Here is a 15000-nt window from a genome sequence, read left to right on the forward strand (position 1 = left end):
CGGGTGAGTGTCAGAGCGCATGGCAAAGCTTTCACAGTAACAGACAGCCAGAAATGCTGATGTTGCTAATATAAATAACGACCAGTAAGAGTCAATTTTTATGCAAAAGGGTTTCTGCAAACTGGTTGCCTTTATCTGATGATGTTAACCACATTGGTGTTTTTTGAGGGGGAAACCCAAGCGTTGTGTAAAATGTCATGCAAGTTCTGCATAATTCCGTTGAGATGTAAACAATGAGTGGTTTTGATGGGAAAGTGCATTAAAACTTGCTGGCTCAAATTTCCTTTACAATGGTGGTGAGGAACCAGGGAAATGTCTACAATGTGAATGTAGTCATTTTATTTACTATTCAAAACAACCAGTGAATCTACCATCACAAGTTTTTTGGGGTAGTATTTTGCCTTTTATGCCTTAAATGTATCTCTGGATTAGAAAAAATAAGTTTAGCTCAAAACGATGGTAAAACGGCATATTCATATGCATTTTTATGTAATAGCTTTCTGAGAGGGAGATTTTAGTAACATTAAATGCTGTGGTTCGGTTTTTGTCACCACTGAGCAATTTGACTCTTTTACTTTCACTAGAGAAAATGACTTGGTTTACATTTTAACCATTTAATTATGCAGAAATATTACATAAAAACTTTATATGATTGATACAGAATCAAATGGTAGACAATGCTTCTGTTTAACTGTTTGTCTGTATGTTCTTTATGTTTCACAGAAATACAGGAATGAGTTCAACACCAACTTAGCCCTTACCGAAATCTACAAATACGCCAAGAGATACCGCACGCAGGTACGGCATTGTTACAACTTGCTTTATAGTGGAATGGAGGAGTCATAGGATTTATGACTCAGACAGTACACCTTTATAACACTCTGACATGTATGTCTCCACTATGCCTGAGAAAGTGTGCCCTCTTTCCATCTCACCTGCAGTAAAACCTGTGTGTGTGTGTGTGTGTGTGTGTGTGTGTCCGTCCGTCCTGGCACCCTGATGCTAATCCGCAGGGCTGTTTTAATGCCCATTCTTCAGGCGCAGCAGGGCTGGAGCGGCGCAGTGAAACAGGGCTGATTGCGAGCGCGTGTGATTGAGCTCATTCTCTGTGGGCGCAGTGCTAAGTGAATGGGCTCTGTGGGACATGAAAGAGGAACTGCATGGGGGTTTGGAAAAACAGCAGCTTAGCTGGAACTGCTGCTTATTGTGAGGGTGCACTGTGTGTGACGCTGTGGGTGCATGCGTGTGTAAAGTGGCCAAATTGTTCTTGGTTTCTCTCTTCTCTTGCCACATAGCCAGATGGCGAGGTAGCGTTGTATAAGCAAGGTGAAGGTCAGGAAAGCATAAATGCATCTGAAAAAACTGGCTCCCTTTCATTACTAAGCTTTTTTCTTCTACCGTGTCGTGGACACACCTGCCATTATCACTTAATTCGGTAATCGAGTAATACGCCAGTTATTCAGCCTTTAGAAAAAGGCCAAACAATAAGAGTGGATTTAACTAAACAATGACGATCTACTCATAGACTTTAACTAGACATTAACAAACGGCCCGTAAGTGGACAGCATTAAGTACTGGTGTGAACATGATTCAGGAGGACATAGTCAGAGACACATATGACCAAATAACATTTGTAGCTAGTGTCCAATTACAAAAGGACCGTCTTGATCAGCCCTGTCATCACACCAGAGATCAAAACAGCATTAATGCAGTCACTGTACCAGACTGTAGAGGTGAAGAGCTGAGCCATAAGCTCTCTGCTTATCAGTCAGTCTACATCCCGACCCTCACCTATCATTATGAGCTGTGGGTAATGCCTGAAAGAATGGCAACACGAATACAAGCAGTGGAACTGAGCTTTCTTTGCAGGGTGGTGGGCTACACTCTACTCAACAGGGTGAGGAGCTCAGTCATCTGTGAGGAGCTCAGAGTAGAGCCACTACTCACTGTACTTACTACACACTGAGAGGAGCCAGTTGAAGTGGTTCAGGCATCTGATCAGAATGCTCCCCCTGGCACAGCCTACAGGGACAAGACCCTAAGGTTGTCCTAGGACCCGCTGGACAGGGTCATCTGGGATTCTCTGCTCTCCCAACTGCTATTGGATTAATAGGTTTAAGGTGATGATGATAGTGATGAGAAATCTAGCAAAAGCGAGTAGCAAGTGAGTTTCCAGTCAGCCAACACTGGAATAACCAGCTAACGCTGGACCCCCAGAATACCAGGGGGGATTTCGAACACTGACTGCAACAACATTTCTCTGACAACAAATGCAGTGTTGATGCAGTAAATGTGTACAATACCCTTCCTTCAGTCATGAAATCTGATCTTAAGCGGTCACTGGAAACACATGGACAAACAGCTGCCTTACTGTCCACTTAAAATCACATCGCTCGATAAGGAAGTTTACACCAGGTATGAACAGTGCCAAAGATTCCAAAACGCTTTACTGGAGAAATGAGGAGAAAACCTTAGAAAAAATGATAAAACACTATGAGGCCAATAAATCTAGATAAATGAATGTGTTACAGTGAGTGAGCAGTAGGAGAATTATCATCATGCAAATTGACCACTAATCACTGACTCACTGATATTCTTTGAACTCCAAGCTTCATCAAGTGATCTTAGTCATTTCTTCCATGCATCATGTTTTCCTCCCTCTCACCCACACAGGTGGTGAACGCCTTGGACTCCAACCCGACAGCCCGGCGCACTCAGCTACAGCACAAGTTTGAGCAGGTCATTGCCCTGGTGGAGGACAACATCTACGAGTGCTGCAGCGAAGCCTGAACGCCAGCCAATCCAAACTAGGCCTCCACAGGTCTGAGCCAATCACAATCCAAGCCTCGGGGTCGTGAGCCAATGAAAACACAGCAACCGAACATTCCTGTAGTCGAATCTAAAAACAAGGGAGGGAAGCTCAAAGCTGCAAAATCTAAGTGAAACAAAAATAATCTTTCATTGCTGAAACTATCAGCCCTTCTTCTTCTCGCTATGGCTGGCTTGTGAGAGTGTTTAATTCATATGCAATCCAAATACACATTAATGCCTGTCCACACAAGACGGGACTAATTTGATTTCACGTGTTGGGAGGTTATTAACCGTGGACTGAAGGGACCAGGGGTTCCTGCCATTATTTTTACGCACTGACCCCACTCTGGGGAAGAGCCAATGATGCACTGGACTGTATAGTAAAAAAATTACCACAGCAATATTTATAGCTTTGTGTATGATTTTTATAGCTTAAGTTTAATGTGAAAGGCAAAAGATTATGGGAAAGTCCTCCTAACCTGCACCGCTCAGGTTACATACTGCTACAATGTTTTAGTTAGTTTTTTTTTTTTATCATGCTCATTTTTATTTTTTTAAATGGAATTCCTTTTTAATCTTCAAGGTAATAAATCAGAAGGAAATATAAATTCATGTCTGATTGCCTGTACAATGTAACCTCGGTGGTGTTAGGGTCTGACCATCGGCTCTTACAATTCAACGTGATGATTTCAAGCACCTGTGTGATTATGCAGGTCACAGCCATGAGGAGGACAAAGTTGCGAACTGTTTTAAAGGTTTTAGAACGTTGAATAGTTTTGACTGAGTCTAAACTAGACAGAAATATCATGGGTTATCGTGTTGGCTAGTCCGCTGATACAGTTGTAAGTTTATTGTGTTGCTTTCATGGAGAAAGAGGAAAATTTTATCAAATAAACCTATGAACTTCACTAATCAATGTCTGTTCAATTTTCATTATTAGCCAAAGCACAAGAACATTTAGATACCAAAGACAGAAAAGAGGTCTCCTTTGATTCAGAGGTTCTCCGTGCCAGTACTGAAGACACAGCACCTTTTCATTGTTCTAAAGCTCCACATTCAGCTCATCGGGTCATTACCAAACCTTCCATGAGCTGAGTCAGGTGTGCTGCAGCAGAGAAAGCATAAAAATATGCAGTGCATGAGCTCCTCATGGCAAGGATTGAGAGCCACTGCTTCCACATGCTCCTTTACACAAGAGAGCCGAGCCGCCACACGGTTAGCTTTTTCTTTAATTCATGCTGCAGAACGATTTACATTTATACTCACAAAGCATCTTCCATCTTAGTACTTCGACTGACAGTGATCGTTTTTCACACGCAAAAAACTCAACACTTCCCACAGAATCTCAAACACGGCACGTGAAACTTGTGAACGAGACTCCAGATGTTTCTCATGACTCCCAACTGCATGTGCTCACATCTGTCTGCTTGTTAGAATCTACCCATACCAGCACATCATCAGCTCATCACATCCGGGAGACACTGAGGACAGGCTGGGGAGCAGGGCCTCGATCTTCTCTCTAAAAGCCTAAACCATTTCACTACATATCCATTTAATTCACTGACAACTTGGTAATAAGTGCACTGTGGGGACACTATGGGCTGAAGTCTAGTTGCAGCTTGATTCTTCGAGGGTTTTAGACACATATCTCTATGTAATTCTGCTACCCAACTGAGCATGTTGTCTTGAGTTCCTTTAACATAATTTGGAAAAGCATGACATTCCTTTGGTGTGTATATTACAATCACACATTATAATCATCCAGAGTGACTGTACAGAAGCAGCTGGTCAGTTGGAGACTAACAACAATCGTTAACAAAGTAGAGAACAGACGAGGTTAAAAAGTTAGCTACTTGATGATGGTTTCCCAGGTGTGCTGGGTGTTGGTGGTGCTGGAGGTTTGGTATGATGGGGTCAGGCAGGGGCCACCTGGCTTGAGGAGACTGCCGAAGACTGAGTCTTAGTAGAGATGGTGGTGCTGGTCTCCTCCTCACCAAAAGGATTCTTTCCACAGCAAACAGTGGTCAGCATACAATTTCTGAACTACAAGAGAAAATAGTGCTAAACATCAGATATTAGATACACTAATGATCAAAAATACCTAAAACCAGAACGTCACTAAACACTAGGACTGTAAAAATGAAGGTGATGAAAGTGCACTAGTTGTGGAAATTGGTAATTGATTCTATGTAAATATTCAGATAATATTCAAGAACCAAAGCTGCAACAGTTAATCAATTAATCGGGACTATTAAATTAACTGTCAAGTAGTTTGGTAATTGAATAATCAGTGATTTTTTTTAAAGAAAAAAGTAAAATGTCTTTCATTCCTGCTTCTTAAATCGGAATATTTTGTGGTTTCTTTACTACTCGGTCACACCAAACTGCTTTGAGGTATGGACAAAAAAGACATTTGAGACATTTGACATTTTATAGACCAAACAACTAATTGATTAATTGAGAAAATAATCAAGAGATTAATCAACATTGATAATAACCGTTAGTTGCTGTCAAGTACAACGTAAATTTTTATAATCTAAAAATGCTTTGTGACTTCAGCCTGCTGACAGCACACGTTTGCAGTATGAGAAGAGACAGTATGACTGAAGGACGGTAGAGAACTGAGAAGTTGATGAGGTTCTTGGTTAGCATTTGCTTTGAGCTAATAACTTTCAGGCATGCTTCATGCCCCAGTGTACCTGTCTGTTCAGGAGGATGTAGATGACAGGGTTGTAAAGGGCGGCGCTCTTGGCAAAGAAGGCAGGAATGGTCATGAAGACGGGGCCAAACTCAGTACCCTGATTGGCAAATATGTACCAAGCCACACTGGCGTACGGCAGCCAGCACACCAAGAATGCGATCACCATGACAACCACCATGCGGGTCACCTCTTTCTCCGCCCTCTGTGTGCTCTCGGACTCCTGCTGCTGGGCTGCAGCCTGAGAAAACAGCACAGAAACATACGTGACCAAAGGAAAGAAAACGGCTTTGTGGGCATACCTGCATATTTAGGTCATTTTACAGCAATGTCCATTTTTGTGTTCCTAGCATTTACAGATAGACTACAGTTAAAAAACCTGCTAGGCTTACAACGTATTTATATTTAAAAACAAAAACGGCAAGTTATTTTAACAATTGCACCTGCTTCAGCCATCAATTTAGCAATGTTGTGTTTTGAAATCAATTACATAAAATTCCAGGCACCACAAAAGTGTGACAAAAGCCCCCACAGTCATGTAAAGGGTGAGGCCACATATATAGAAGATAAAATACATTTTTCTGCAATTTTAACTACGCTCTATACATGACAATGGAACATAGAAATGAAATGACAAAGAAAACAAATGCCAAATAAATATAATAAAATATATAATGAAAGTTGTCCCCTGGAGTTGTGTCACTGGTGTTACGGCGAAATAAAAAAATCACACTGATGACATCACAACTCGCTTTTACCTGTTTTCTGAGGATCTACAAAAAAAAAAGCACATGGTAAGTCCACTGTGTCTTTTCAATTATCAGAAACGTTCTCACTTAGCTCCTGCTTTCATATTAAGCTTTTAGCTGATGTCACTGGTGTGACTGACTTTATTCTTAGGTAATTGTGAAGAAATAGAATACAAATGGATTAAATCACATATTTTAGTGGATATGATGGTTTGATGGTTGATGCTCTGTAGCATTTTTCATCAAAAATGTCCCTGGTGTTACGTTTCTTATGTGTAATACCATTTAGGATTGGTAGCACCAATAACACCTACCGTGAGATAACGTTTCTGTAGAATGACCCACTTGTGCAACAGAGCAGATATAACACACAGCACTGGATGATCTCAGCTGTAGGGAGGTTTTCTATTTATTTAAAGCTTAATGTAAGAAGAAACGGTCTGATGTACATCTGTTTAAAAGAGTGCATGTGTGTGTGTGTCTCACTGCGCGGACGGTGCAGAGCAGACGACTGTAACAGAAGAAAATGATGACGAGCGGAATGCAGAAGTGGAGGGTGAACATGTAGATGACAAAAGAGGTGTTGTTGATTTCAGGCTTTGGGGTGTAATAATCTATTCCACAAGAACACTGCATCCCCTCTGGAATATACCTGTGTGAGCACAGACAAAACACAATTTGAAAGGTGTTTTCTTTTGGAGGTCTGATATCTTTATAAAACAATCAGCTCAGCACAAACCACAATATAAGAGGGGACACTATGATCTTCACATCCATGTTTAGGTTCTAAACACCAAAACATTTTCTCTGACTCTTTTTTTGAGGTAAGTGAGTTAGGTGTTCTCTGAGCTGGGTTTTACTGTGTTGAGATAGTTTTAGTGGGCTCACCTGGACCACCCAAGCAGTGGTGGAACCGCACAGGTGAGGGCCATAACCCAGGTGAAGCCAACCCCCATGATGGCGTGCTTCTCTCCTAAACGGAACGTCGTCATGGGTTTACACACCACAATGTAGCGTTCAATGGCCAAGACCACCAGGGACCACAGAGCAATCTCACCTAAAAGAGATCAACATTCTTTTTAATGGGGGCAAATCTAAACTGATCTACAGAATACTGGGCTCAATAAAGTTCTATCTATCTATCTCTCTATCTATCTACAACATTCTTATTAAGTTCAAAACTTACATACTGCACATTTGCATGTTTTGAAATGCTCAGTTTTAGTCTCAAAGTGATATTCCAGCACATTCAGTATCAAAGGGAATAATTTCCTAAAGTTTAAAATTACATTTGTGTACTTTTGTGCACAGGCTAAACCATGCTGTACATATTTTTGATTCTTGTTGGCACCACGCATCTACATATGCTTACATGGAAATCTCAATATAATTTCAAAGCATTAAAGGACTTAAGTTACTATAAACCTTTTTAACCCATGTTGCCACATTAAATGTCATTTAAAGGAAAATACCACCTGAAAATACAAATGGCCTTAAGACAGAACCCTGTTGTACACCTTTTCTACTCACCTCCCATGGTGGCAAAGAAGCCTTCGATGTTGCAGCCCGTCACACCCAGGACAAAATACCCGTGCAGGGCAGTATAGAGTGTGACCGTGAACCCCCCGAACACCATAAACAAGTCAGCCACAGCGAGGTTCAGCAGGATGTAGTTAAGGGGTGTGCGGAGCTTCTTGTGCTGCACAGTTACGTAGAGGGTGAGGAAGTTAATTGGAAAGGAGGTGATCATGAGGAAAAGCATGTAGGCAGCCAGCAAAGAGTATTTCCATGGCTCAGCTAGGTAATATTGAGGCTCTTCAAACGGGCTGCGGACCAAACCTGACTTATTGGACATCGGCACATAGAAGTTTGGACCTTCTGTTCCGTTCATGATGACTGTGGTGACTTAGAAACACAGGGAAAAATACAGAAGAAAGAAAATATGGCGAATGAAGAAATCCTTGGGCACCAAAAGTGCAGGAGAGGAAGAGGAAAACAAACTGCCCCAAAATAGAAGAACTGAGAAAATTAGGATGAAGTGGAGAAAGGAGTGATCCCTGAGAAACAAGTGCGTAAATGAGCAGAATGATCAACTCCCCAGGACACCGAGCGGCTCTCTTATAAGCCCCCCTCCTGGTGGGATTAACCACACTGAAAGTGTGCGGGAGATTAAGGTGAAGTAGTGTAATTTCAGGGAATGGGTTGCAAGACAGATTGAGGTCAGAGGGAGCGCGAGCCTCAATAATCCTCCGAGAGATGTTCAAGGACAGAGGACATCGCAGCGTGAGCTTTACCAAATATAATAATTTAGTCCAGCTAATATAGTCTGTATCTGAAGTTCCACAGAGTGCCTGTTTAAAACACTACAGCGCTCTCTCCGTGTCTGGAAATATATGGTGCATATCAAATGATACGGAAATCTTTTTTTTTTTGTGTTGAAATTCTGCTCCAAAATTCTTTATCACGTTGTTTAACCTCTCTTTTAAACTCCTGTAGTTACTGAACAGTCGACACACTAAAAAAATAAGCCAAACAGTGTTCATATGAAAAAAGGTTTTAATGAAACTGAATTACAAAAATAGTAGAATGTTTAAGGAACAGAGATTTAGCTTATTACAAGATATCATTTAATATATAACAGCATAAGTATAATAGTGAAATATATGGAAGGTAGTTCTGCATTTTCATTTTCATCATACAGATCCTCAAAATAGATTTTAAAAAACCTTTCAGATTAAATAATGAACACATAGACCACACATAAAGAGGCCGTTATCCATCCATCTTTCATTTTCTGAAGGAAAACAATGAAAAATGTTTTTAAGACTGAGAAAACACGCCTATTAAGGAGTCTTGGTGAAAGATCTTGCACACTCCAGTACCTTTCAAATGCTGTAATCTCCTTTTGCTGAGTGTTCTGATCCCTTTAATCCTATCAGAGTGATCGGCTGAGGTGGTGCTTTTCTTACGGCTCGAGAATCATCACCACCTAAACCCCATCATCACACAAACATCCAACACGCACACACATTCACTGACCACCACAGAGACCACATCGCCAGTTAGGGATCATACACGTTCAGTGGGCGGATCCATAGATTCTCGAAATATGCAATCTATGCTAAGCTAATTGGGTTCATCGAAGGGTCTGCGGCAGTAAGGACAGCAGTTGTGCTGCAGAACCAGGAGCTCATAGTCCTCACTGTGGAACATCTGAGAGACAGAGAGAGAGAGACACGGAGACAGAGAGGAAGACGTTTAAAACAACAGAATTTAATATCAACCACAAAGGAGAAAGATCATAACGAGAATAAATAATTCTAGCATGATATTTGCTGCTGATGGATCAAAACCTTGTATCTCCAAAACGGTAACTTTACAGGAGAAGGAAAAAACATTTAATGTAAGTCAATGGAACCCGACATTTTTCCAAGTCATTCTGGGCCATTTCTTTTGGTCAATTCATCACAAAATGTACACTCAATATAAAGGAGAGTAAGTATTATGTCAAATACTGAAAAATGGTCAGACGAAATATATAATGTTAAACATTTTCAAGGAAAAAAATATTGGTATGGTATAAATTTAAAGGTTCAAATATCAGTAACAGAAAAGAAAAAATAGCATCAGCCTAAAAATAATTTCTACATGACCATTTTCACATCTCTCTCTATCGCTTAGTACTAAACAGACTTTATTTACTGAGCTTTTAAGACTGATGCATGTAAACAAGCTGAGCTTTTAAGACTGTTCTGTGCATGTTCTGATTGCCTGCCCTGTATCGTGCTTCATTTAAAAGCAGTTTGGGCTGAAATGTGGAACAAGGTGTGTCTCTGTCAATGTGTGTGTGTATGTGTGTGTGTGTGTGTGTACCTGAAAGCAGGATGGACACATGGTAATGCTGACATCAGGCAGCAGAGAGCGATAGTACTGCCAGCTGAGCGGCTTTGGCCATCGCTTTATTAGAACATCTCTTCTGGACATGGACCTCAACACTGCACGACTGACCAGTACAGGAACGAAATTGCACCCCCCCTGCTGTAATAAACACAGTCAACAGTCAGGAACATTGTTTACATACATTACTGACACCATGGCAGAGAACACAGGGCCAGTCCTCAAATTAGGTCAAGTGGTTTTATGTACTATATAACATTTCAGTCCTCTGTCTGTCTGTCTGTCTGTCTGTCTGTCTGTCTGTCTGTCTGTCTGTCTGTCTGTCTGTCTGTCTGTCTGTCATCATTGTCTCACCTCGAAGCTCAGTTTGGCAGTAAAGGGATCCACCTCAGGTCTTTCCACATCATCATCATCATCCAGCTTTAGCGACTGAGATTCTGAACATGCTCTGTTAAGGAGAGGAACACAAAAACACACACAGACACACACACACACACACACCTTCTTCACCATCTGTTACTTTCCTTCAAACACTTTGACACTCGTGTCTTCACACTGTCCCCTAACTGTAGTTTCACACTCCTTTATATTCGCTCCTATCCTTTCATATTGTTCTTAAGATATACAGACAGACCTGTCAAAAGTCTTACGCACCAAGAAAAACTTTCTTGTGCAGTCAGTATGTAACATTATACAGGTGCCTAACACAAATCCAAATACAGCAAAACGTATAAGTATTTAGTAGTTTTTAAAAAGTTGATATGTTGGTTAGAAGAATATATTTAGAAAAACGCAGGTTGGGTTCCTCACGTCACGCTGCGCTCAAGCCTTTGTATGGATTTGTTAAATTTCATCAGCAGCAGTTGATTTGATTTAACGAAGGACTGATTAGCTGAAGGAGGTACTGAATAATAACAGCTAATACTGCGTTTCCTCAATGAGAGCTTTGGAAATGGTGAATGGCATGTCTTTGAGGAGATGAGTGAATTATCTCCTGTCATCATCAGATCTTCATCAATATAATGCTGACTTTGCATTTGAGACCTAAACATCAAGCCAGACCTTCTTTTTGAGGCTGTATGCATGATGTACATACATACAGACGTACATGGCCCTAAAAACTCCTGTGAAATCCGACACGACACTTCTGACTTTTACACTATTACTAATAATAATAAAATCCTGGGTGGTCAGCACGGCGGTCAGCACTGCAACTCCCCTGATTATATGGCTAGATTTAAGTGCTGGGTTTGATGAAGCTCATTGTCCTTTACACACATAAAATGATTGAGTAGAGTAAGTAAGCTGAGCTGAGTTACACTAATCCAACACTGAAAATCTTAATACACTTGACACAAGCATTTACGCACACACTCCCACACTCCCACACTGCTGACACCAACACTAAGAGTGCGTCTACACTACAGACCAAAAGTAACCCAACACAATTACTGACAAAGACGTTTTTACACAATATACAATTGGCTTGCAGTGTAACTACTTATATGGGGAAAGGCTTCATACTAATTCCTTTAGTATATTCCTCACAAACTCTCGGTTTAACAAAGCTGATCCAGTCCATCAAGTCTCCAGGAGAGTCTGAATGGAGAATCAGGTGGATCTGATTAGTGCTGCAATAAAACTCAGCAGGAGAATCACCAGGAGCTAAACTAATGAGCAATCAGAAAACATCTGGATAAGTGAAACATTTTAAATCTAGTCAACAAATGTAGTGTTTCTCATTTTGAGACTATAAAATATTAAAGGATTATTCAACTTCTTTCGAGATGTTATATACTTTTAAGTAAGTTTTAGGTACTTTTTTTTTAATCCTATGGCAGATCATTTTGCTCGTATAAAAGAAACAATGCGTGAAACAGCAGACTAAGTACCAGTCCAATCACTTTACTAGATAAAAATACAAGTAAAAAAGTCAATTATTATTTCTCAAAACAAGCTAAATGTTCTGCCTCATGTTTTGAAACAAACAAAATGATCAGGCATTAGAATAAGACAAAACTACTTTAAAAATAACACTTATAGAAACGTTAAATAATCTTATAATATTCGTAGAATCTAAGAATGAGAAATATTAGCCACATTGACTCAGATTGAGATGTTTTTACATGTCAAGACATTTTGGCAGTGTGTGCACTACTGCAGACGTTGAGTCAAACTCTTTTGTTCTCCCTTTTAAAAAAAAAAAATCATGTTTATTTTCATACTTTGTTTTTGTAGCGTATGTATTTGTTAAAGGATACCCCCGCTGCTCATTTCCTGCCAGCGGGCTGTCTTCCTGTCCGCTCGAGGAACTTCCAGGTCAATCAGAGACACGGCCTCTTCATCAGTGATCCCCTCTTCCAAATAGAACTGGACCAAGGGAAGAACCTCTAAACACACACACACACACACAAACACACACACACACACACGCACACACACACAGTCATATTCCCTATATGAGGACCTTAAACTTAGCCGTGATTCCTTTGGGTTCCTCTAAAATTATGTGATCATAATACAAATAAATTATCTAAATGAGCCCAATCTTTGGGGATGCCCTCTTTGCAGTGAATGATATGCTAGATGCCCAAAAGTATCTAGACACGTCTTCTAATTAGTGATCTCAGCTACTTTAAGGGCCAGGAGCTCAACTGTGTACACAGAGCTCGTATAATCTTCACAGAAAGGCCAAGCGTCAGCTAGAGGGATTAATATGGTGTGGTGATACAGAGTTGATCATCTACTATCAGTATCTGACCTCACTAATGCTCTTCACATCAATATTCCTTGATCTAGTGTAAAGCCTTTCCCAAGGAGCAGAGGCTGTTACTGCAGCCAAAATGAGGGTAAACTCCCTATTAACAACCTTTATCCAGAAGAAAAAGGTGGCTGAGCAGGTGTCTACAAACCTTTGGATATATAGCGTAAGTGTGTCGGTCACTCACCGTAAGAGGAGGCTGAGAATATGAAAGGCTGCCTACAGTTAACACAGACATTGCCCTGGTTGTTCAGTAGTGGGTTGTTGGTGGAACATCGAAAACACATTGGAATCAGTTCCTAAAAAACAAACACATACATGTAAACATATGTAGATTACATGTACAGTGGGGTTCAAATGTCTGAGACCACTAGTGAAAATGCCTGTTTTGCATACTGCATGCTTTTCACTATAAATATTATATACACAATAATTTAAGTAAAAAGTACAAGTCCTTAAATGCATTTCAGAATATCTTATTATTTGCTAAGCATTCTGCTTTAAACACAGCATGCACTCAAGCTGCCATAGACCTAGAAATACAGCAGAATATTGAGTATTTATTCTGCCTTTTACTTGTCAGAGCTTGTGGCAAGATCTGTCTGAACAGGTGCCTCTGCTCACCTGACTTCTGGACCAGCTCAACCTCCTGTCTATTTATATCCATTGAGTTGTTCACATATTCAGACTAATAGGTCATCATGATGGTCCTCTAACAGTAGTCTCTGCTTTTCATGGATTTACCTCACATTTCTACTGTGATAAACATCTAACATTAGTCACTGGTTTTCATAGATCTATTTCTCATTTGTACTCTGGCAGGCCTCTAACAGTAGTCAGTGACAGTAACAGTAGTCAGTTCTTTTATTATTGGTTCACTTAAATGCTTAAATGCCCATTTCTTTTTTTCCTATATTTATTTTTTGTATAATAACCATAAAAACTTATCCTCTATTCTTATTGATTTTTTGTTCTATTGTTTACTATCCGGTGTGGACCAGAGGAGGATGGGTTCTCTCTTTTGAGTCTTGGTTCCTTTCAAGGTTTCTTGCTCTTAGGGTGTTTTTCATTGCCACTATTGTCCTCGGTTTGTTCATTTGGGGCTTGGACCTAGATTGCCTGTAATGCTGCTTTGTGTCAATATCCTCTATAATCTAGATCTTGAATTGAACTAAACAGAAATTGAAAGTGTCAACTTTTTAAAATTCTAAAACTTTCTGTTGTTTGTTATCAGTTTAAAAAAGGGGAAAAAACAAACAAACAAACAAACAAAAAAACAGTTGTTCAGTTTGGTATCTTTCAGACTTTTGGACCCCTCTGTACCCACAACTCAACAACCAAAAAATGTGATCATTGGTCAACAGTCATGTAAACAGACATTCAAAACTGCACACGCACAAACATACCTCACTGTCATGGTAGGGTTTAGACCGAACGGTGAGGCAGCTGAGCTCCATGCTCTCCTGGAATCTTGCAGGAATCTTGAGACCTTGAAGCTTTTCGAAGGCATGTCGGGCCACTTTATAGGCCCCCAGAGCTTTACTCTGCTTAGCCAAGGCATACAGAGTGTACCTGAGTTGTGTGTCAAAGATCAAACTACCAGTCACACCTGTTTAAATGCCCAAATGCAACATATACATCGCTAAATCCCAGCAATGATGTCACTGACACACTCTGTGTATGTAACAAGAACGTAAAGAAAATATTTGGCAACACGTTTGGGGTATACAGTTACATTACAGGCAAATGCAGCTATTCTGTATGTCTATACTGTATGTCACACTGTTATCTGTAAAAACTTTACAAAAGTATGCCACATATACTATATGGCCAAAACTATATGGACACCTGACCACCACATCTATATGAGCTTGTTGGACATCCCATTCCTAAACCATGGGCCTCACTTTTGCAGCTATAACAGCCTCCATTCTTATGGGAAGCTTTCCACAAATTTTTGGAGTGTGTCTGTGTGAATTTACGCACATTCAGTCAAGACAGCACAAAGTTGAAAGCATATACCTGTCTAAAAAGTATCTGTATGCTTTAGCAGATTAACTGCTCCAGAGAACGCTTGTACATTT

General features: G+C 40.3%; 3 protein-coding genes across 3 annotated transcripts in view; 1 reads left to right on the plus strand and 2 right to left on the minus strand.

Moving 5' to 3' along the window:
- plxnd1 (plexin D1) overlaps positions 1-3723 on the plus strand; it is a 107791-nt gene extending 104068 nt beyond the window's left edge. Inside the window, exons 35-37 of the mRNA XM_017705725.2 lie at positions 1-3; positions 724-798; positions 2674-3723. The exon at positions 1-3 is cut by the window's left edge and continues 138 nt beyond it. Of these exons, the coding sequence (XP_017561214.1) occupies positions 1-3; positions 724-798; positions 2674-2790 (195 nt within the window). The 3' untranslated portion in view covers positions 2791-3723. The remainder of the gene's footprint in view (positions 4-723; positions 799-2673) is intronic.
- A 904-nt stretch (positions 3724-4627) lies between these two features.
- On the minus strand, positions 4628-8423 carry LOC108432109 (rhodopsin). Its single transcript, XM_017705724.2, has 5 exons — positions 7789-8423; positions 7147-7315; positions 6745-6910; positions 5511-5750; positions 4628-4854 (listed from the first exon to the last, which is right to left on the minus strand). The coding sequence occupies exons 1-5, from the start codon at positions 8147-8149 to the stop codon at positions 4726-4728; spliced, it is 1065 nt and encodes a 354-aa protein (XP_017561213.1). The 5' UTR covers positions 8150-8423; the 3' UTR covers positions 4628-4725.
- Positions 8424-8796: 373 nt separating this feature from the next.
- ift122 (intraflagellar transport 122 homolog (Chlamydomonas)) overlaps positions 8797-15000 on the minus strand; it is a 65657-nt gene continuing 59453 nt past the window's right edge. Inside the window, exons 24-29 of the mRNA XM_017705723.2 lie at positions 14323-14488; positions 13104-13215; positions 12417-12545; positions 10510-10592; positions 10132-10296; positions 8797-9471 (exon numbers count right to left, since the gene is read on the minus strand). Coding sequence (XP_017561212.1) covers positions 9385-9471; positions 10132-10296; positions 10510-10592; positions 12417-12545; positions 13104-13215; positions 14323-14488 — 742 coding nt within the window. The 3' untranslated portion in view covers positions 8797-9384. The remainder of the gene's footprint in view (positions 9472-10131; positions 10297-10509; positions 10593-12416; positions 12546-13103; positions 13216-14322; positions 14489-15000) is intronic.

The sequence above is a fragment of the Pygocentrus nattereri genome, chromosome 29 (genome assembly GCF_015220715.1).
Source record: "Pygocentrus nattereri isolate fPygNat1 chromosome 29, fPygNat1.pri, whole genome shotgun sequence".
Classification (NCBI taxonomy): domain Eukaryota; kingdom Metazoa; phylum Chordata; class Actinopteri; order Characiformes; family Serrasalmidae; genus Pygocentrus; species Pygocentrus nattereri.

Excerpts from the sequence above, each read along its gene's own strand:
- LOC108432109 (XM_017705724.2), bottom strand. The coding sequence starts at position 8,149 with ATGAACGGAACAGAAGGTCCAAACTTCTATGTGCCGATGTCCAATAAG. Across the intron at positions 6,911-7,146 it reads CCACTGCTTGGGTGGTCCAG|GTATATTCCAGAGGGGATGC; the intron begins GTGAGCCCACTA and ends GTGCTCACACAG. Across the intron at positions 5,751-6,744 it reads TGCTCTGCACCGTCCGCGCA|GCTGCAGCCCAGCAGCAGGA; the intron begins GTGAGACACACA and ends CTGTTTTCTCAG.